Raw genomic sequence first — 23,289 nt, 5'->3', positions numbered from 1 at the left:
ATAAACAAATGTACAGTCAATAACACAACAGAAAAATCTATGTACAGTGTGTGCAAATGTAGAAGAGTAGGGAGGTAAGGCAATAAATAGGCCATAGAGGCAAAAATAATTACACTTTAGCATTAACACTGGAGTGATAGATGTGCAGATGATGATGTGCAAGTAGAGAGCAAGAAAATAATAATATGGGGATGAGGTAGTTGGGTGGGCTATTTACAGATGGGCTGTGTACAGGCACTGTGATAGTCAGTTTTATGAGGGTATGTTTGGCAGCATGAGTGAAGGAGGCTTTGTTGTGAAATAGGAAGCTGATTCTAGATTTAATTTTGGATTGGAGAGGCTTAATATGAGTCTGGAAGGAGAGTTTACAGTCTAACCAGACACCTAGGTATTTGTAGTTGTCCACATATTCTAAGTCAGAACCGTCCAGTGTAGTGATTCTAGTCGGGAAGGCAGGTGCGGGCAGTGATCGATTGAAGAGCATGCACTTAGTTTTACTAGCATTCAAAAGCAGTTGGAGGCCATCATCAATCTGAAGCTGGAGTTCCATCTCAGAAGCTCTACTGACCATCATCAATCAGTAGCTGGAGTTCCATCTCAGAAGCTCTACTGACCATCATCAATCAGTAGCTGGAGTTCCATCTCAGAAGCTCTACTGACCATCATCAATCAGTAGCTGGAGCTCCATCTCAGAAGCTCTACTGACCATCATCAATCAGTAGCTGGAGTTCCATCTCAGAAGCTCTACTGACCATCATCAATCAGTAGCTGGAGTTCCATCTCAGAAGCTCTACTGACCATCATCAATCAGTAGCTGGAGTTCCATCTCAGAAGCTCTACTGACCATCATCAATCAGTAGCTGGAGCTCCATCTCAGAAGCTCTACTGACCATCATCAATCAGTAGCTGGAGTTCCATCTCAGAAGCTCTACTGACCATCATCAATCAGTAGCTGGAGTTCCATCTCAGAAGCTCTACTGACCATCATCAATCAGGAAACACTGTTGTTTTGACAAGTAGCAATAAATCACTGATATCAATTAGGGGGGAAATCAGGTTGTAGGTGCTGTTGAAACAAACACAACTAAAAAAACACATGGAAATGGGTGATATATTTTACCTCACTGGTTAGAGGACAACCTGCAGAAGACAGTTAGCTACATTTTGGAGTGATGCCTTTCAATTTAGTGTTCGCTAAACAAAGGAACGCAACACTTATGTCATCACTCATCGATATCATGTTGAAATCAAGTGGGGAGATGAGGTTGCACGTCCTGTTAAAACTAACAGCTCAAAAACCACATGGAATCTGGGAATAATGTGTACATCACAGGTTAGAGGACAACTTGTAGAAAACATCTAGCTACATTTGGATTCAAGTGGGCTGCCAGCTCTTTTTTTTGTTAACCACTTTTTGTTATATCATATAAATAGTACTCTTTCAATTCAGAGCCTGGATTTTTTCCCCTGATGAGACTAATATCCATATCATGCTGAAATCAATAGAACAGGGGGCAAACGATTAGGGTTCTACATTGTGACATCATTAAAATACTCCTACTACAATGTTAAAACATTCTACATTGTAACATCATTAAAATACTCCTACTACAATGTTAAAACATTCTACATTGTGACATCATTAAAATACTTCTACTACTATGTTAAAACATTCTACATTGTGACATCATTAAAATATTCCTACTACAATGTTAAACATTCTACATTGTGACATCATTTCATTGATATCATGAAACAACTCCTTCATGTATGTATTTTCTGATGTTTGATCAGAGATCTTTTATCAGAGTATCTCTTGTCACATTGATCACAGCTATAAGATTTCTCTCCTGTGTGTGTTTTCTAGTGTATAGTCACATAGCTAGATGTAGTAAAACTCTTCCCACATTGACCACAGCTATGAGGTTTCTCTCCTGTGTGTGTTCTCTGGTGTAAAGACAGATAGCTAGATGTAGAAAAACTCTTCCCACAATGATCACAGCTATACGATTTCTCTCCTGTGTGTGTTATCTGGTGTGATATCAGGTTGCTTGACTGAGTAAAACTTTTCCCACATTGATCACAGCTATAAGATTTGTCTCCTGTGTGTGTCCTCTGGTGTACAATCCGATGGCTAGATGTCGTAAAACTCTTCCCACATTGATCACAGCTATAAGGTTTCTCTCCAGTGTGAATTCTCATGTGTACTTTTAGTGATTCTGATCTTGAGTAACTCTTCCCACAATCAAAACAGTGGTGAGATTTCTCTCCTGTGTGTGTTATCTGGTGTGATATCAGGTTACTTGACTGAGTAAAACTCTTCCCGCATTGATCACAGCTATAAGATTTCTCTCCTGTGTGTACTCGCTGGTGTATTTTAAGTTCTGATGAAGATTTGCAACCTTTCCCACAGTCAGAACAGTGGAGAGATTTCTTCCCTGTAGGTCTCAAACAGAACAGGCGTAGCCAATGTGATTTATAGGATATTTATTTTTTATCTGGATATTTTCTAACTGCTGGCTGCAATGTTTAAATGTTCTGGCTTTATGTGGACTATTATTACATAGTTAGCAATGGCAATAAACATTTATTTTATATTTGTATTATTTTTCATTTAGATAGAGTATAAATTAACCACAGAATGATGTTGAGATACAAAGAAGACTATAAATTAAATGAAACTGTTCCAGTAAAATGTGAATATGAAAATCCTAACTGGCACCAGATCAGTAGAAATGGTCAGATAAATTGGAAAAGGTTGCCGACTGCTGGTGTAGCCTATTATCAGAAACTTTAGGAGCATAACGTCAGAATTTACAAAGGCCAGCAGCAGCGGGAGGAGTAGGCTAAGGAAGAGGGTTTTTTCTTCTGGTAAGGCTATCTTGATCTCTGGCTCCCTCGAGTCATTTGTGTGTCTTAATTATTTAATCAAACAGCGTGCTTAAAGCATCAGACCAGTTCAGTACATATAGTTGATTTTATTAAGAATGTTTACATATCTCACATTACTCATCTCATATGTATTTACTGTATCCTTCACTATCTATTCTTTACTATCTATTGCATCTTAGCCGCTCTGTCACTGCTCATCCATATATTTTATATTTATATATTCTCATCCCATTCCTTTACTAGATTGTGTGTATTAGGTTTTGTTGTGGAATTTGTTAGATTTGCCACGGAAGGAGAGTTGTATGGCATTGAAGCTCGTTTGGAGGTTTGTTAACACAGTTTCCGAAGAAGGGCCAGATGTATACAGAATGGTGTCGTCTGCGTAGAGGTGGATCAGAGACTCACCAGCAGCAAGAGCGACATCATTGATATATACAGAGAAAAGAGTCGGCCTGAGAATTTAACCCTGTGGCACCCCCATAGAGACTGCCAGAGGCCCGGACAACAGGCCCTTCGATTTGACACACTGAACTCTATATGAGAAGTAGTTGGTGAACCAGGCGAGGCATTCATTTGAGAAACCAAGGCTATTGAGTCTGCCGATAAGAATGCAGTGATTGACAGAGTCGAAAGCCTTGGCCAGGTCGATGAAGACAGCTGCACAGTACTGTCTTTTATCGATGTAGGTTATGATATCGTTTCGGATCTTGAGCGTGGCTGAGGTGCACCCGTGACCAGCTCGGATACCAGATTGCATAGTGGAGAAAGTACGGTGGGATTCGAAATGGTCGGTGATCTGTTTGATAACTTGGCTTTCGAAGATTTTAGAAAGGCAGGGCAGGATGGATATAGGTCTATAACAGTTTGGGTCGAGAGTGTATCCCCCTTTGAAGAGGGGGATCTCAGACAATACGAAAGAGAGGTTGAACAGGCTAGTAATAGGGGTTGCAACAATTTCTACAGATAGTTTTAGAAAGAGAGGGTCCAGATTGTCTAGCCCAGCTGATTTGTATGGATCCAGAATTTGCAGCTCTTTCAGAACATCAGCCGTCTGGATGTGGGTGAAGGAGGAGCGGGGGGGGTTGGGCACGTTGCTGCAGGGGGTGCAGGGCTGTTGACCAGGGGTAGGGGTAGCCAGGTGGAAAGCATGGCCAGCAGTAGAAAAATGCTATTTGATTAATCCGTGGTGACAGTGTTTCCTAGCCTCAGTGCAGTGGGCAGCTGGGAGGAGGTGCTCTTATTCTCCATGGACTTTACAGTGTCCCAAAACTTTTTGGAATTAGTGCTACATGATGTAAATTTCTGTTTGGAAAAGCTAGACTTAGCTTTCCTAACTGACTGTGTATATTGGTTTGACAGTGATGAGGGGTGGTCGTTGGACCGCGGACCCAGTACGGACGCAGGCAATGAGGCAGTGATCGCTGAGATCCTGGTTGAAGACAGCGGAGTTGCCCATGGTTATGGATTTAGGGTTGTAGTCATGATGGTTCGGCGGGGCTCCGTGTCGGCAGTAAAGGGTCCAGGCCAATTGGCAAAAGAGGTATTGTTGAGCAAGAATTGGCTGGTGGACCTCTTCGGCTAGCCGGGAGATGGGCCTAGCTCGAGGCTAGATCCAGGCTAACTGGTGCTTGCTTAGGGACAGAGACGTTAGCCAGGAGTAGCCACTCAGATAGCAGCTAGCTAGCTGTGATGATCTGGTGTAAAGGTTCAGAGCTTGCGGTAGAAATCCGGAGATGTGGTAGAGAAAAAGCAGTCCAATATGCTCTGGGTTGATATCGCGCTGGCAAGACTGGCAGGTATTGACCGAGCTGAGGCTTGCTGGTGTCTGAGTTAACGGTGAAGACCGCTAGCAGTGGCTAACTGACTACTAGTAGCAAGTTAGCTGGCTAGCTTCTGATGGGGGTTCCAGTTCTAGAGTATACAAATAGTATATCCACACCACATTGGGTCAGGAGGGTTGCAGGAGATTCAGTCCATAGATGGAAAGTGAGATTAAGATATATATATATATATAACAAAAAAACGAGGAAGAAAGTGACAAGACAAAACACACGTCCGACTGCTATGCCATTTTGGAAAATGTTAAGGTTAGTACATTACACTAAGGTTAGGGTTAGAGGTTAAATCAATCAGGAAGTGGAAAGCCTCATAGTTCTATCCATTCTAGCAGGGTCAAAGAGTGGCAACTAAACCTGAGTTGGGAGACTCTGTCCAGAAGAGGCAGGATGCTCTCTATCTCCCCCGGTGGTATGGAGGTCCACAGCAGGTTGACTTTGACTTGGCGGCTGTGCTGCAGGGTAAAACACAGAGCAGTACAGTCCACTCTGTCCAGCTCTCTGCTGTTCAGGTTGATCCAATGGTCTGAAGACCTCAACAAACTGGATACACAGTCACTGGCTCTACTGTCATAGATCTGTCTGATGGAGGACTTTACAAAGCTGGAACTGGACCTGAACAAACATTGAGAATGGATTGTTGTGGTTATGTCAAGGTTTTACAAAAGGATAACTCACATAGCAACAACTGGCTGGATAGGACATTAATAATTAAAGTCTATAAATATTGAATAAAGATCTCCCACCTCTTGAATAAAACCCTAATGATATTACAGAGGGCAACTCAGAACAACATGTCACTGGATAGAAATAGTTATTTTCTTCTTTCTAGAAAGTCTGAATAGAGAAAGAAGTTCTCCCACCTCTTGAGAGTAACCCTTCCCAGAAAGGGGAGAAGATCTGAGATGTTCTTCTCCAGAAGCCTGTTCTTCCTGAGGTCCACAGTGATGTTGTAGGTTGAATGCTGCAGCAGAGAGAGAAGCACTTCCCAGTCCAGCCTGCAGGAGGTCAGGTCTCCACCAACCTTCTCCAGGAACCACTGAGTCAAGTCCTTGTCCTGAGCTTCATACACAACTACAGTCAGCTGCTGCAGAGTGTCTGAGTTCAGTCTAGGAGGTTGGAACATACAGGCAGTCAGAAATATGAAGAAAAACACGTGAATGAAGTTACTATTTCTATTTAAAAAACATCAGCTTCAGACTGACCTGAGAGAGAGAGGTCCCTGGTGACACAGCAGTGTGATGAGAGAGTGACCCTGGATCCAGAAGTCAGTCAGGTCCAGACACTGAACCCTCCAGAGTCTCAGCAGGGACGCCACACTACTCAGAGCCCTGGATAACACTCTCTCTGGTGGCTGGCTGCTCTTTAGGACCAGGGAGAGTTCTGGGACAGTCAGTGGAGTAGCACCTCTCTCTGTCCTCCTAACCAGTCTGGACAGTTTCACTGCCATACCCACATTCAGCCTGGAATGAAAAGACAAAACTCATGTCACTTGAAACAGAGAAATCTTGTCAGATAAATACTCAGTAGGAAAATCAACTGTTCAATAGAGCTGTAAAACCTGTCTTACTGAACATACCTGAGCTTGTGGAGCTTTGGCTCATGTCTCAAAAGAAGTAAGGCTCCTTTGAGAGAGATCTTGCTGGGGGTGAGAGTGAGGTCCACTCTGGAGGCACAGAGACCCAGGACTCTCCCCACAGACCTGCAGGTTTTCCTGGGTAACTCTCCTCCCAGTGACAGGGTGGAGCCCAAGGCCTGGAGGAGAGAGGCCAACTGCTGGTCCTCCTCTCTGGACCTCACAGGGATGGATTCACACACAGTCTGGAAGAACCTGTCATCATCACAGCTGAAACAGCAAAACATGGAGACATCAAACCAGACATTTAGGAGACAGTGACACATTTGTTGTTGTTTTGGCTCTGTACTCCAGCACTTTCTAAATGGTGAAAATGCCCTGACATTAAAGCTGACAGTCTGACCTTTAACCTCAGTCATTGTATCATGTCAAAGTGTACAGAGACAAAATAACAAAATGTGTCACTGATACTTCTTCCTCACTGTACATAAATACCTGTCATATGGAAACACCATGTCACATAGAAAGTTCCATAATATACATGACATTTGGTTTATAGATGAGATATTCTGAATATAAACGTTCAGGTTCTCAAAGATAAAATGAACAACATTTCTAAAAGACAAATCACATAATTGACAAAAATCCATAATATCGGTGTGACATTTACTAACGCAACACATGTTATGTCAGGAAATCGGGTGATAAATGTTACCAGATTCATCAACACTTGTATGTTTCATATTACAATGTTTCTAAAAGACAATAATCAGTAGCATCACATAATCACTAACCATCACACATGTTCAGACTCACCTCAGCTGTGAGATGTAGGACAGACACTGAAGGAAACTCCTCACTTCACTCTCTTCATCTGACCAGCCCTCCAGCTCTACTGGTTTCTTCTCTGGTTGGAGTTTCAGCACTTCTAGGAGGAGGGAGGCCTTTCTCTCTGAGAGGTCTATGGACCAGACTGCAGGACTGGCTGACTGGTAAACTGGCTGTAATGCTGGAAGGACACTCCTGCCTGTTTGAGTCTCATAGTCCTTCACATGTGAGTACAGATCCAGCAGGAAATCAAATTTCTGATCGTGATATACTTTAGACAGTGACAACACTTTCTCTACAATTGTTTGTATGGTTCCTCTCTCATGGAGAGCTGCTTGAAGACACAGATTCAGTAGGAATGTCTTCTCTCTCTTTCTCCTCTCTTCAGGGGATCTTCTCTGATCCCGTGGTGGAGTAAAACTGTAAGAACAGTTTAACAACAAATAGATGAATATGTGAGAGATATGATATGCATTTCTGAAGGTCACATTATGGTGGGTAAAATACAATGACTATCTTTCTAAACTCATCATCCACTTCAATTGCTCGTTTAATCCTCACCACAAAGAAAGATTGCATCTTTTTAAACACTATGTGTACACTACCGTTCAGAGGTTTGGGGTCACTTAGAAATGTCCTTGTTTTCCATGAAAACATACATGAAATGAGTTGCAAAATGAATAGGAAATATAGCCCAGATGTTGACAAGGTTTTAAATAATTACTTTTAATTGAAATAATATTTCTGTCCTTCAAGCGTTGCTTTAATCAATGAATCCTCAATTTGCAGCAATTACAGCCTTGCAGACTTTTGGCATTCTAGTTGTTAACTTGTTGAGGTAATCTGAAGAGATTTCACCCCATGCTTCCTGAAGCACCTACCACAAGTTGGATTGGTTTGATGGGCACTTCTTACGTACCATACGGTCAAGCTGCTCCCACAACAGCTCAATAGGGTTGAGATCTGGTGACTGTGCTGGCCACTCCATTATAGACAGAATACCAGCTGACTGCTTCTTCCCTAAATAGTTATTGCATAGTTTGGAGCTGTGCTTTGGGTTGTTGTCCTATTGTAGAAGATGGGCAAAATAACACAGACACTGGACAGAGGAACTCTGCCTAGAAGGCCAGGATCTCGGAGTCGCCTCTTCACTGTTGGCGTTGAGACTGGTGTTTTGTGGGTACTATTTAATCAAGCTGCCAGTTGAGGACTTGTGAGGTGTCTGTTTCTCAAACTAGACACTCTAATGTACTTGTCCTCTTGCTCAGTTGAGCACCGGGGCCTCCCACTCCTCTTTCTATTCTGGTTAGAGCCAGTTTGTGCTGTTCTGTGAGTAGTACACAGCGTTGTACGATATCTTCAGTTTCTTGGCAATTTCTCGCATGGAATAGCCTTCATTTCTCAGAACAAGAATAGACTGACGAGTTTCAGAACACAGTTTTTTGTTTCTGGCCATTTTGAATCTGTAGTCAAACCCACAAATGCTTATGCTCCAGATACTCAACTAGTCTAAAGAAGGCCAGTTTTATTGCTTCTATAATCAGAACAACAGTTTTCAACTGTGCGAACATAATTGCAAAAGGGTTTTCTAATGATCTATTAGCCTATTAAAATGCTAAACTTGGATTAACTAACACAATGTGCCCTTGGAACACAGGAGTGATGGTGTCACGACTTCCGCCGAAGTTGGTTCCTCTCCTTGTTCGGGCGGCGTTCGGCGGTCGACGTCACCGGTCTTCTAGCCATCGCTGATCCACTTTTCATTTTCCATTTGTTTTGTCTTGTTTTCCCACACACCTGATTTACATTCCCTCATTACTTGACATGTATATAACCCTCTGTTCTCCCCATGTCTGTGTGTGGAATTGTTTGTTGTAATGTGCACGTCTAAACTGGTTCGCGCCGGGTTATTTGTACCCATATTTTATTGTTCTGGGTGCAGTTGTTTTTTTCATATTAAACTGCTCCGGTTATTACCCAGTTCTGCTCTCCTGCGCTTGACTTACCTGCAGCACCTCTTACAGATGATAATGGGCCTCTGTACACCTGCGTAAATATTCCATAAAAAACTGCCGTTTCCAACTACAGTAGTCATTTAGAACATTATCAATGTCTACACTGTATTTCTGATCAATTTGATGTTATTTTATAATGGTCCCAAAAAAATTGCTTTCCTGTGTAAAATAAGGACATTTCTGAGTGACCCCAAACTTTTGAACGGTAGCGTATGTTTAGTATATTAAGTAACTGCAGGAAGCTACAAACTTCCTCTCTAAAGGGAAATACAGGGACAGACAACTACAATCTCTGAACTGTACTGATCCAACTCACCTCAGCTGTGAGATGTAGGGCAGACACTGAAGGAAACTCCTCACTTCACTCTCTTCATCATACCAGCCCTTCAGCTTTACTGGTTTCTTCTCTGGTTGGAGTTTTAGCACTTCTAGGAGGAGGGAGGCCTTTCTCTCTGACAGGTCTATGGACCAGACGGCAGGACTGGCTGACTGGTAAACTGGCTGCAATGCTGGAAGGACACTCCTGCCTGTTTGACACTCATAGTCCTTCACATGTGGGTAGAGATCCAGCAGGAAATCACTTTGATATTCCTCATCATCATCATCATCATCATCATCGTCATCATCACAGAAGGGGAAAGTGCTGTAAGTACACACTGATGATACCAGCTTCAGTGTCTTATCTCCTGTCTGCTCCTCCCACTCTGCTGCTTGAGATAGGAGATCCACCAGGAACTTGATCTGCTTTGAGGGATCATACCAATCTGGATAGAAACTGCAACAAGGACAGTAACAGCTGATTCAGACATGGATGAACACATGAAACCAGTCATAGTTAAAGATGTATGAAGTAGTTATTCATTTACATAATGTGCTTTGGTTAAATGTTAAAGTATTTCATTTTAGAGACATTCACATTATCTGTGTGTGACATTTAGTAATGCAACATTTGTTACTTCAGGAAATTGGCTGATTAATGTTTCCAGATCCACCAACACTTGAAGTTTTACATGTCAAATGTTTCTACAAGACAAGAATCACTAGCATCACATAATCACTAACCACCACACATGTTCAGACTCACCTCAGCTGTGAGATGTAGGGCAGACACTGAAGGAAACTCCTCACTTCACTCTCTTCATCTGACCAGCCCTTCAGCTCTACTGGTTTCTTCTCTGGTTGGAGTTTCAGCACTTCTCGGAAGAGGGAGGCCTTTCTCTCTGAGAGGTCTATGGACCAGACTGCAGGACTGGCTGACTGGTAAACTGGCTGTAATGCTGGAAGAACACTCCTGCCTGTTTGAGTCTCGTAGTCATTCACATGTGAGCACAGATCCAGCAGGAAATCACATTTCTGATTGTGATATACTTCAGACAGTGACAACACTTTCTCTACAGTTGTTTGTATGGTTCCTCTCTCATGGAGAGCTGCTTGAAGACACAGATTCAGTAGGAATGTCTTCTCTCTCTGTGTCCTCTCTTCAGGGCATCTTCTCTGATCCCATGGAGGAGTAAAACTGCAAGAACAATTTAACAACAAATGTATGAATATGTGAGAGAGATGATATGCATTTCTGATGGTCACATTATGGTGGGTAAAATACAATGACTATCTTTCTAAACTCATCATCCACTTCAAATGTTCCTTAACCTCTCTGGGATAGGAGGCAGTATTTTCACGCCCGGATGAAAAACGTTCCCAAACTGAACTGCCTACTATTCAGACCCAGAAACTAGGATATGAATGTAATTAGTAGATGTGGGTAGAAAACACTCTAAAGTTTCCAAAACTGTTTAAATAATGTCTGTGAGTATAACAGAACTCATACGGCAGGCAAAAACCTGAGGAAAATCCAACTAGGAAGTAGGATTTCTGGTGCATGCAGTCTTTTCAAGTCATTCTCTATCTAATACACAGTGACTTAGGGTACATTTTGCACTTCCTAAGGCTTCCACTAGATGTCAACAGTCTTTAGAACCTTCTTTCGGGCTTTTGCAGTGAACAAAGAGCGAACAAGGAGGCTGGGCATTTGGTGACTCAGAAAATCACATGAGTTCTTTACGCGCGTTCACATGAGGAGGTTGCTGTGTTCCAATACGTTTTTCAAGACATTGCAATCGTCCGGTTGGAATATTATTGAAGTTTGAAGTAGAAAAGGCCCGAAAGATTGATGCAATACAACGTTTGACATGTTTGAACGAACGAATATAGAACTTTTTTTGACTTTTCGTCGTGACATTTTCTGGGCGCTTCCTACATTTTGAGTAGCTTACTGAACGCGCAAACAACATGGAGGTATTTGCACATAAATGATGAACTTTATCGAACAAAACAACATGTATTGTGGACCTGGAATTCCTGGAAGTACCTTCTGATGAAGTGTATTAAAGGTAAATTAATATTTCTAATGCTATTTATGATTTTAGATGACTCCAAAATGGCGGGTATCTGTATTACTTGATGTATTTTTCTGAGCGCAATACTCAGATTATTGCAAAGTGTTATTTTGGAATCTGTCAAAGTGGTTGCATTCAGGAAATGTTAATCTATAATTCTTTGAATAACAGTTTAATATTTTATCAACATTTATTATGAGTATTTTTGTAAATTGATGTGCTCATTCACTGGCAGTTTTGGGGAAATACATTTTCTGAACGTCACGCACCAATGTAAAATCGGGTTTTTGGATATAAATATGAACTTGATAGAACAAAAACTGCATGTATTGTCTAACATAATGTCCTAGGTGTGTCATCTGATGAAGATTGTCAAAGGTTAGTGCATAATCTTAGCTGGTTTTATGCTTTTGGTGACGCCTGTCCTTGCATTGAAAATGGCTGTGTGTAATGTTTTGTCTATGTACTGTCCTAACATAATCTAATGTTTTGCTTTCTCTGTAAAGTCTTTTTGAAATCGGACAATGTGGTTCGATTAAGTAGAAGTATATCTTTCAAATGGTGTAAAATAGTCATATTTTTGAGAAGTTTGAATTATGAGATTTTAGCTGTTTTGAATTTGGCGCCGTGCTATTTCACTGGCTGTTGGCGAGGTGGGACGCTCACGTCCCGAACAATCCAAGAGAGGTTCAAATAATGACTACAAAGACTGCATATTTTCCAAACAGTAGGTTTATGTATAGTTTATTAAGTTACTGCAGGAAGCTACAAACTTCCTCTCTAAAGGGAAATACAGGTACAGACAACTACAATCCCTGAACTGTACTGATCCAACTCACCTCAGCTGTGAGATGTAGGACAGACACTGAAGGAAACTCCTCACTTCACTCTCTTCATCTGACCAGCCCTTCAGCTCTACTGGTTTCTTCTCTGGTTGGAGTTTCAGCACTTCTAGGAGGAGGGAGGCCTTTCTCTCTGAGAGGTCTATGGACCAGACTGCAGGAGCTGACTGGTAAACTGGCTGTAATGCTGGAAGGACACTCCTGCCTGTTTGAATCTCATAGTCCTTCACAAATGAGTACAGATCCAGCAGGAAATCACATTTCTGATAGTGATATACTTCAGACAATGACAACACCTTCTCTACAGTTGTTTGTATGGTTCCTCTCTCATGGAGAGCTGCTTGAAGACACAGATTCAGTAGGAATGTCTTCTCTCTCTTTCTCCTCTCTTCAGGGGATCTTCTCTGTTCCTGTGGTGGAGTAACACTGCAAGAACAGTTTAACAACAATAGATGAATATGAGAAAGATATGATACGCATTTCTGATGGTCACATTATGATGGGTAAAATACAATTACTATCTTTCTAAACTCATCATCCACTTCAAATGTTCCTTAAAATAATGACTACAAACACTGCATATTTTCCAAACAGTAGGTTTATGTTTAGTTTATTAAGTTACTGCAGGAAGCTACAAACTTCCTCTCTAAAGGGAAACACAGGTACAGACAACTACAATCTCTGAACTGTACTGATCCAACTCACCTCAGCTGTGAGATATAGGGCAGACACTGAAGGAAACTCCTCACTTCACTCTCTTCATCTGACCAGCCCATCAGCTGTACTGGTTTCTTCTCTGGTTGGAGTTTCAGCACTTCTAGGACGAGGGAGGCCTTTCTCTTTGAGAGGTCTATGGACCAGACTGCAGGACTGGCTGACTGGTAAACTGGCTGTAATGCTGGAAGGACACTCCTGCCTGTTTGAGTCTCATAGTCCTTCACATGTGAGTACAGATACAGCAGGAAATCCCATTTCTGATTGTGATATACTTCAGACAGTGACAACACTTTCTCTACAGTTGTTTGTATGGTTCCTCTCTCATGAAGAGCTGCTTGAAGACACAGATTCAGTAGGAATGTCTTCTCTCTCTTTATCCTCTCTACATTATCCTTCAGTGGAGGAAATCTGAACAAACAGTTTAAAACACAGATGATATACAGGAGAGTGATGAGGGCTGATATGAGTAACAGGGTGGGGGAACTGAAAACTAATAGCACCTTATGACTCCATCTATTAAAACAATACAACTATGAATTAGAATGTCGTTCAACTTAAATTACTACTGAATTAGAGTTTCTACAGCATCTTCATAAACTCAGCAAAAAAAGAAACGTCCCTCTTTCAGGACCCTGTCTTTCAAAGATAATTCGTAAAAATCCAAATGACTTCACAGATCTTCATTGTAAAGGGTTTAAACACCGTTTCCCATGCTTGTTCAATGAACCATAAACAAATAATGAAAATGCACCTGTGTAACGGTCGTTAAGACTAACAGCTTAGGCAATTAAGGTCACAGTTATGAAAACTTAGGACACTAAAGAGGCCTTTCTACTCACTCTGAAAAACACCAAAAGAAAGATGCCCAGGGTCCCTGCTCATTTGCGTGAACGTGCCTTAGGCATGCTGCAAGGAGGCATGAGGACTGCAGATGTGGCCAGGGCAATAAATTGCAATGTCCGTACTGTGAGAAGCCTAAGACAGCGCTACAGGGAGACAGGACGGACAGCTGATCGTCCTCGCAGTGGCAGACCACGTGTAACAAGACCTGCACAGGATCGGTACATCCGAACATCACACCTGCGGGACAGGTACAGGATGGCAAAAGCAACTGCCCGAGTTAATCCAGGCACGCACAATCCCTCCATCAGTGCTCAGACTGTCTGCAATAGGCTGAGAGAGGCTGGACTGAGGGCTTGTAGGCCTGTTGTAAGGCAGGTCCTCACCAGACATCACCGGCAACAATGTTGCCTAGGGGCACAAACCCACCGTCACTGGACCAGACAGGACTGGCATAAAGTGCTCTTCACTGACGAGTCGCAGTTTTGTCTCACCAGGGGTGATGGTCGGATTCGCATTTATCGTCGAAGGAATGGGCGTTACACCAAGGCCTGTACTCTGGAGCGGCATTGATTTGGAGCTGGAGGGTCCGTCATGGTCTGGGGCGGTGTGTCACAGCATCATCGGACTGAGCTTGTTGTCATTGCAGGCAATCTCAACGCTGTGCGTTACAGGGAAGACATCCTCCTCCCCCATGTGGTATACTTCCTGCAGACTCAAGCTGACATGACCCTCCAGCATGACAATGCCACCAACCATACTGCTCGTTCTGTGCGTGATTTCTTTCAAGACAGGAATGTCAGTGTTCTGCCATGGCCAGCTAAGAGCCCGGATCTCAATCCCATTGAGCACGTCTGGGACCTGTTGGATCGGAGGGTGAGGGCTAGGGCCATTCCCCCCAGAAATGTCCGGGAACTTGCAGGCGCCTTGGTAGAAGAGTGGGGTAACATCTCACAGCAAGAACTGGCAAATCTGGTGCAGTCCATGAGGAGGAGATGCACTGCAGTACTTAATGCAGCTGGTGGCCACAGCAGATACTGACTGTTACTTTTGATTTTGACCACCCCATCCTTTGTTCAGGGACATATTATTACATTTCTGTTTGTCACGTCTGTGGAACTTGTTCAGTTTATGTCTCAGTTGTTGAATCTTGTTATGTTTATACAAATATTTACACATGTTAAGTTTGCTGAAAATAAACGCAGTTGACAATGAGAGGAAGTTTCTTTTTTTTGCTGAGTTTATGTGTGTGTATTAAAAAGATAAAAACAGTATTTATGTTTTTACACTATCTACACCAGTTCAATGACATATGGACTCTTGTTGGATAAACTCACTCACCTCAGCTGTGAGATGTAGGACAGACACTGAAGGAAACTCCTCACTTCACGCTCTTCATCTGACCAGCCCTTCAGCTCTACTGGTTTCTTCTCTGGTTGGAGCTTCAGCACTTCTAGGAGGTGGGAGGTCTTTCTCTCTGAGAGCCCTATGGACCAGACTGCAGGAGCTGACTGATAAACTGGCTGTAATGCTGGAAGGAAACTCCTGCCTGTTTGAGTCTCATAGTCCTTCACATGTGAGTACAGATCTAGCAGGAAATCACTCTGTTTAGAAATGTATCCATTGGGAAAAGGAAAGGTGCTGTAAGTACACACTGATGATACCAGCTTCAGTGTCTTCTCTCCTGTCTGCTCCTCCCACTCTGCTGCTTGAGACAGGAGATCCACCAGGAACTTGATCTGCTTTGAGGGATCAGACCACCATGGAGGGAAACTGCAACAAGAACAGTAACAGCTGATTCAAACATGGATGAACACATGAAACCAGTCATAGTTCAATATACAGTCGTGGCCAAACGTTTTGAGAATGACACAAATACTAATTTTCACAAAGTCTGCTGCTTCAGTTTTTTTAGATATTTTTGTCAGATGTTACTATGGAATACTGAAGAAAAATTACAAGCATTTCATAAGTGTCAAAGGCTTTTATTGACAATTACATGAAGTTGATGCAAAGAGTCAATATTTGCAGTGTTGACCCTTCTTTTTCAAGACCTCTGCAATCCGCCCTGACATGCTGTCAATTAACTTCTGGGCCACATCCTGACCGATGGCAGCCCATTCTTGCATAATCAATGCTTGGAGTTTGTCAGAATTTGTGGGTTTTTGTTTGTCCACCTGCCACTTGAGGATTGACCACAAGGTCCCAATGGGATTAAGGTCTGGGGACTTTCCTGGCCATGGACCCAAAATATCGATGTTTTGTACCCCCAGCCACTTAGTTATCACTTTTTCCTTACGGCAAGGTGCACCATCATGCTGGAAAAGGCATTGTTCATCACCAAACTGTTCCTGGATGGTTGGGAGAAGTTGTTCTCGGAGGATGTGTTGGTACCATTTTTTATTCATGGATGTGTTCTTAGGCAAAATTGTGAGTGAGCCCACTCCCTTGGCTGAGAAGCAACCACACACATGAATGGTCTCAAGATGCTTTACTGTTGGCATGACACAGGACTGATGGTAGCGCTCACCTTGACTTCTCCGGACAAGCTTTTTTCAGGATGCCCCAAACAATCAGAAAGGGGATTCACCAGATAAAATTACTTTACCCCAGTCCTCAGCAGTACACTCCCTGTACCTTTTCCAGAATATCAGTCTGTCCCTGATGTTTTTCCTGGAGAGAAGTGGCTTCTCTGCTGCCCTTCTTGACACCAGGCCATCCTCCAAAAGTCTTTGCCTCACTGTACGTGCATTGCACTCACACTTGCCTGCTGCCATTCCTGAGCAAGCTCTCTACTGGTGGTGCCCCGATCCCGCAGCTGAATCAACTTTAGGAGATGGTCTGGCGCTTGCTGGACTTTTTTGGGCGCCCTGAATACTTCTTCACAACAATTGAACCGCTCTCCTTGATGTTCTTGATGATCCGATAAATGGTTGATTTAGATGCAATCTTACTGGCAGCAGTATCCTTGCCTGTGAAGCCCTTTTTGTGCAAAGCAATGATGACGGCACATGTTTCCTTGCAGGTAACCATGGTTGACAGAGGAAAAACAATGATTCCAAGCACCACCCTCCTTTTGAAGTTTCTAGTCTGTTATTCAAACTCAATCAGCATTACAGAGTGATCTCCAGCCTTGTCCTCGTCAAAACTCACACCTGTGTTACCGAGAGAATCACTGACATGATGTCAGCTGGTCCTTTTGTGGCAGGGCTGAAATGCAGTGGAAATGTTTTGGGGGGATTCAGTTCATTTGCATGGCAAAGAGGGACTTTGTAATTAATTGCAATTCATCTGATCACTCTTCATAACATTCTGGACTATATGCAAATTGCCATCATACAAACTGAGGCAGCAGACTTTGTGAAAACTAATATTTGTGTCATTCTCAAAACTTTTGGCCACGACTGTATATGAAGTAGTTAATGTTGAATAATAGAAGGGAACATTTAACATTTGCGAGTGTGTTTCAAAGTAGGTTAGAGAAATATTGACGGTTAGGATGGAATATGTCTGTGTGGTTTTGTTGGAAACAAGTTGATCTATTGCTCTGAAGAATAGACTAGACTGAGCTCCGAGAAGGGAAGTAAGCCAGGCCCTGCGAAACCACAGAGGTTTCCTGTTTTGAGCTAGACTTGTCAGTTGCAGACATGAAAATAGAGCAACCCGGTTAAACAGAAGGAGCTATCAAAGTAGAACATTGTGACAGAGTTAGAGAAGAGGAGGGGCATTTATAAAGTGTATATTATAACCAAATGTGAGGTATAAAATGCTATGTGCATTGTATGGTTTTCAGAGAGCTCTTTGAATAAAGGACTGATCTATTGCAGACTGGGTCTTTGAATAACTCTTTACTAACCAGAGCATTAGAACCTCTGGGAATTACTTAAAGCTGAAGTGATAGTTGAGTTCAACCATTGAGATAGCAAAATTCGTACGCTACCTGCCCCAACGCATAGTGCCAACTGTAAAGTTTGGTGGAGGAGGAATAATGGTCTGGGGCTGTTTTTCATGGTAGGTCTAGGACTCTTAGTTCCAGTGAAGGGAAATCTTAACGCTACAGCATACAATGACATTCTATATGATTCTGTGCTTTCAATTTTGTGACAACAGTTTGGGGAAGGCCCTTTCCTGTTTCAGCATGACAATGCCCCTTTGGAAAAAGTGAGGCCCATACAGAAATGGTTTGTTGAGATCGGTGTGGAAGAACTTGACTGGCTTAAACAGAACCCTAAACCTCAACCCCATTGAGCATCTTTGGGATGAATTGGAACGCCGACTGTGAGCCGGGCCTAATCGCCCAACACCAGTACCTGACCTCACTAACGCTCTTGTGGCTGAAAGGAAGCAAGTCCCCTCAGCAATGTTCCAACACCTAGTGGAAAGCCTTCCCAGAAGAGTGGAGGCTGTTATAGCAGCAAAGGGGGGACTCCATTCTAATGCTCATGATTTTGGAATAAGATGTTCCAAAATGTAGTGCATATGAGTATAGCCTTAAAAACATTCACAATATCTGGGGCACATTTACTAACGCAACATTTGTTATTTCAGGAAATGTGAATTTAAAAGTTACCAGATTTACCAACACTTGAAGCTCTATATATCAAATATTTCTACAAGACAATAACCACTAGCATCACATAATCACTAACCACCACACATGTTCAGACTCACCTCAGCTGTGAGATGTAGGACAGACACTGAAGGAAACTCCTCACTTCACTCTCTTCATCTGACCAGCCCTTCAGCTCTACTGGTTTCTTCTCTGGTTGGAGTTTCAGCACTTCTAGGAAGAGGGAGGCCTTTCTCGCTGAGAGGTCTATGTACCAGACTGCAGGAGCCGACTGGTAAACTGGCTGTAATGCTAGAAGGACGTTCCTGTCTGTTTGAGTCTGATATTCCTTCATATGTGAGAACAGATCCAGCAGGAAATCACATTGATCTTCCTTATTCTCATCATGCCAGTCACAGAAGGGGAAAGCGCTGTAAGTACACACTGATGACACCAGCATCAGTGTCTTCTCTCCTGTCTGCTCCTCCCTCTCTGCTGCTTGAGACAGGAGATCCACCAGGAACTTGATCTGCTTTGAGGGAACAGGCCACCATGGATAGAAACTGCAACAAGGACAGTAACAGCTGATTCAGACATGGATGAACACATGAAACCAGTCATAGATAAAGATATATGAAGTAGTTGTATATTTACATAATGTGCTTTTGTTTTATATAAATTCATAACTTTAAAAACATTCACAATATCTGGGCAACATATGTTATTTTAGGAAATCTGAGTTTAAATGTTACCAGGTTTCTACAAGACAATAATTACTAGCACCACATAATCACTAACCACCACACATGTTCAGACTCACCTCAGCTGTGAGATGTTGGGCAGACACTGAAGGAAACTCCTCACTTCACTCTCTTCACCTGACCAGCCACACACCTCTACTGGTTCCTTCTCTGGTTTGAGTTTCAGCACTTCTAGGAGGAGGGAGGCCTTTCTCTCTGAGAGGTCTATGGACCAGACTGCAGGACTGGCTGACAGGTAAACTGGCTGTAATGCTGGAAGGACACTCCTGCCTGTTTGAGTCTCATAGTCCTTCACATACGAGTACAGATCCAGCAGGAAATCACATTTCTGATTGTGATATATTTCAGACAGTGGCACTTTCTCTACAGTTGTTTGTATGGTTCCTCTCTCATGAAGAGCTGCTTGAAGACACAGATTCAGTAGGAATGTCTTCTCTCTCTTTCTCCTCTCTTCAAGGGATCTTCTCTGATCATATGGTGGAGAAAAACTGTAAGAACAGTTTAACAACAAATACATGAATATGTGAGAGATATGATACGCATTTCTGATGGTCACATTTGTAACGCCCTGGCCATAGAGAGGGGTTTTTTGTTCCTTATTTTGGTTAGGCCAGGGTGTTACATTGGGTGGGCGTTCTATGTTCCTTTTTCTATGTTTTTGTATTTCTTTGTTTTGGGCCATGTGTGGCTCCCAATCAGGCACAGCTGAAGCTCGTTGTTGCTGATTGGGAGTCACACATAAGGAGCATGTTTTTCCTTTGGGTTTTGTGGGTAATTGTTTCTGTTAGTGTGTTTCAGCTGACAGGACTGTTTTGGCTGTCAGTTTTCTTGTTTTGTGTATAGTGTTCATGTTGTTTGTATTAAATATGATGAACACTAACTCCGCTGCACCTTGGTCCATTCTCTTCATCGACAGTTGTTACAGAATTACCCACCAAACAAGGACCAAGCAGCGGAGGAAGGAGCAGCGCCAGGTTGAGCAAGAGTCCTGGACCAGGGAGAGAAAAGACTGGACATGGGAGGACATCCTGGAAGGCAAGGGATCCTACACTTGGGAGGAGATCCTGGTCGGAAGGGATCGCCTCCCATGGGAGCAGGTAGAGGCACTCAGAAGAGTGGAGGCAGCAGGAAGGAAGGACCAACGGCAACGGTATGACGGAACACGGCTGGGAAGGAAGCCCGAGAGGCAGCCCCAAAACATTTTTTTGGGGGGGCACACGGGGAGTGTGGCAGAGTCAGGTTGGAGACCTGAGCAAGCTCCCCGTGCTTACAGGAGGCAGCGCAGTACTGGTCAGACACCATGTTATGCGGTAAAGCGCACGGTGTCCCCAGTACGCGTGGAGAGCCCGGTGCGCTACATCCCAGCTCCTAACATCTGCCGGGGGAGGTTGGCCATCGAGCCAGGACGGGTTGTGCAGGCCGTGCGCTCTAGACCTCCACGGACCAGGTCTCCAGTGGGTCTCCCCATCCTGGTTAAGCTTGTGCCTCCTCCTCGGACAAGGCCTCCAGTGGGTCTCCCCATCCTGGTCTGTCCTGTGCCTGCTCCACGGACCAGGCCTCCAGTGGGTCTCCCCATCCTGGTTAAAGCTGTGCCTCCTCCTCGGACCAGGCCTCCAGTGGGTCTCCCCATCCTGGTCTGTCCTGTGCCTGCTCCCAGGACTAGGTGGGTCTCGCCAGTCCGGAGCCGCCAGAGCCGCCCGCCAGTCCGGAGCCGTCAGAGCCGCCCGCCAGTCAGGAGCCGCCAGAGCCGCCCGCCAGTCAGGAGCCGCCAGAGCGGCCCGCCAGCCCGGAGCTGCCAGAGTGGGTGGCCCGTCTGCCCGGAGCTGCCAGAGTGGGTGGCCCGTCTGCCCGGAGCTGCCAGAGTGGGTGGCCCGTCTGCCCGGAGCTGCCAGAGTGGGTGGCCCGTCTGCCCGGAGCTGCCAGAGTGGGTGGCCCGTCTGCCCGGAGCTGCCAGAGTGGGTGGCCCGTCTGCCCGGAGCTGCCAGAGTGGGTGGCCCGTCTGCCCGGAGCTGCCAGAGTGGGTGGCCCGTCTGCCCGGAGCTGCCAGAGTGGGTGGCCCGTCTGCCCGGAGCTGCCAGAGGGGGTGGCCCGTCTGCCCGGAGCTGCCAGAGGGGGTGGCCCGTCTGCCCGGAGCTGCCAGAGGGGGTGGCCCGTCTGCCCGGAGCTGCCAGAGGGGGTGGCCCGTCTGCCCGGAGCTGCCAGAGTGGAGTGGCCCGTCTGCCCGGATCAGCCAGAGGGAGTGGCCCGTCTGCCCGGATCAGCCAGAGGGAGTGGCCCGTCTGCCCGGATCAGCCAGAGGGAGTGGCCCGTCTGCCCGGATCAGCCAGAGGGAGTGGCCCGTCTGCCCGGATCAGCCAGAGGGAGTGGCCCGTCTGCCCGGATCAGCCAGAGGGAGTGGCCCGTCTGCCCGGATCAGCCAGAGGGAGTGGCCCGTCTGCCCGGATCAGCCAGAGGGAGTGGCCCGTCTGCCCGGATCAGCCAGAGGGAGTGGCCCGTCTGCCCGGATCAGCCAGAGGGAGTGGCCCGTCTGCCCGGATCAGCCAGAGGGAGTGGCCCGTCTGCCCGGATCAGCCAGAGGGAGTGGCCCGTCTGCCCGGATCAGCCAGAGGGAGTGGCCCGTCTGCCCGGATCAGCCAGAGTGGCCCGTCTGCCCGGATCAGCCAGAGTGGCCCGTCTGCCCGGATCAGCCAGAGTGGCCCGCCTGTCCGGATCAGTCAGAGTGGCCCGCCTGTCCGGATCTGCCATCGCCGCCCGCCAGCCGGGCGAAGTCAGGGTCGCCCACCAGACCTTCGGCGCGGCCAGGTGCGCCACTTAAGAGGGCGAGCCCAAGGGTGGGGCAGAGGCCACGTCCCGCACCTGAGCCGCCGCCGTAAGAAGGCCCACCCGGACCCTCCCCTTCAGTGTCAGGTTTTGCGACCGGAGTCCGCACCTTGGGGGGGTACTGTAACGCCCTGGCCATAGAGAGGGGTTTTTTGTTCTTTATTTTGGTTAGGCCAGGGTGTTACATTGGGTGGGCGTTCTATATTCCTTTTTCTATGTTTTTGTATTTCTTTGTTTTGGGCCGTGTGTGGCTCCCAATCAGGCACAGCTGAAGCTCGTTGTTGCTGATTGGGAGTCACACATAAGGAGCATGTTTTTCCTTTGGGTTTTGTGGGTAATTGTTTCTGTTAGTGTGTTTCACCTGACAGGACTGTTTTGGCTGTCAGTTTTCTTGTTTTGTGTATAGTGTTCACGTTGTTTGTATTAAATATGATGAACACTAACTCCGCTGCACCTTGGTCCACTCTCTTCCTTCGACAGTTGTTACAACATTATGATGGGTAAAATACAATGACTATCTTTCTAACTCATCATCCACTTCAATTGTTCCTTAACTTCTTTGGGACATGGGGGCACTATTGAGTAGCTTGGATGAAAAAGGTGACCAGAGTAAACTGCCTGCTACTCTGGCCCAGAAGCTAAGATATGCATATTATTAGTAGATTTAGATAGAAAACACTCTGAAGTCTCTATAACTGTTTGAATGATGTCTGTGAGTATAACAGAACTCATATGGCAGGCAAAAACCTGAGAAAGATCCAACCAGGAAGTTGGAAATCTGAGGCTTGTAGTTTGTCAACTTATTGCCTTTCCAAACAACAGTGTCTGTGGGGTCATTTTGCACTTCCTAAGGCTTCCACTAGATGTCAACAGTCTTTAGAACGTTGTTTCAGGCTTCTAGGGTGAATTTTGAGAGAATCACAGCCGGGTCAACCAGTGGACTAGCTGAGGTTATTGAGCAGGTTCATGCGCGGTTACACAGGGCGCACCTTTCTTCGTTTTCCTCTGTAATGAATACGCTATTGTCCGGTTGGAGTATTATCAAAGATTTATGTTAAAAAGACATTAAGGATTGATTGCAAACATCGTTTGACATGTTTCAACGAACGGTGATGGATGTTTTTGACTTTTCGTCTATGGTTTGCGCTCGGCATTGTGCCTTTTGGACTAGTGATCTGGACGCGCGAACAAAACAGAGGTTTTTGGAAATAAATGATG

The 23,289-nt window shown here is 44.8% G+C and overlaps 1 protein-coding gene across 8 annotated transcripts in view; it reads right to left on the bottom strand.

Moving 5' to 3' along the window:
- LOC115189393 (uncharacterized) overlaps positions 1-23,289 on the bottom strand; it is a 415,115-nt gene that overhangs the window by 319,922 nt on the left and 71,904 nt on the right. For 7 of the 8 annotated variants that reach the window (XM_029747964.1, XM_029747965.1, XM_029747967.1 and 4 more), the window contains 8 exons: positions 19,311-19,739; positions 18,613-19,053; positions 15,283-15,714; positions 13,090-13,509; positions 12,382-12,810; positions 10,231-10,662; positions 9,463-9,921; positions 7,120-7,551 (listed from right to left, as the gene is read on the bottom strand). In XM_029747964.1, the coding sequence (XP_029603824.1) occupies positions 7,120-7,551; positions 9,463-9,921; positions 10,231-10,662; positions 12,382-12,810; positions 13,090-13,509; positions 15,283-15,714; positions 18,613-19,053; positions 19,311-19,739 (3,474 nt within the window). The remainder of the gene's footprint in view (positions 1-7,119; positions 7,552-9,462; positions 9,922-10,230; positions 10,663-12,381; positions 12,811-13,089; positions 13,510-15,282; positions 15,715-18,612; positions 19,054-19,310; positions 19,740-23,289) is intronic. The other variant, XM_029747971.1, reaches the window with a different exon arrangement.

Source organism: Salmo trutta, unplaced genomic scaffold (assembly GCF_901001165.1).
Source record: "Salmo trutta unplaced genomic scaffold, fSalTru1.1, whole genome shotgun sequence".
Classification (NCBI taxonomy): Eukaryota; Metazoa; Chordata; class Actinopteri; order Salmoniformes; family Salmonidae; genus Salmo; species Salmo trutta.
This window is presented reverse-complemented; position numbering and strand designations above follow the sequence as displayed.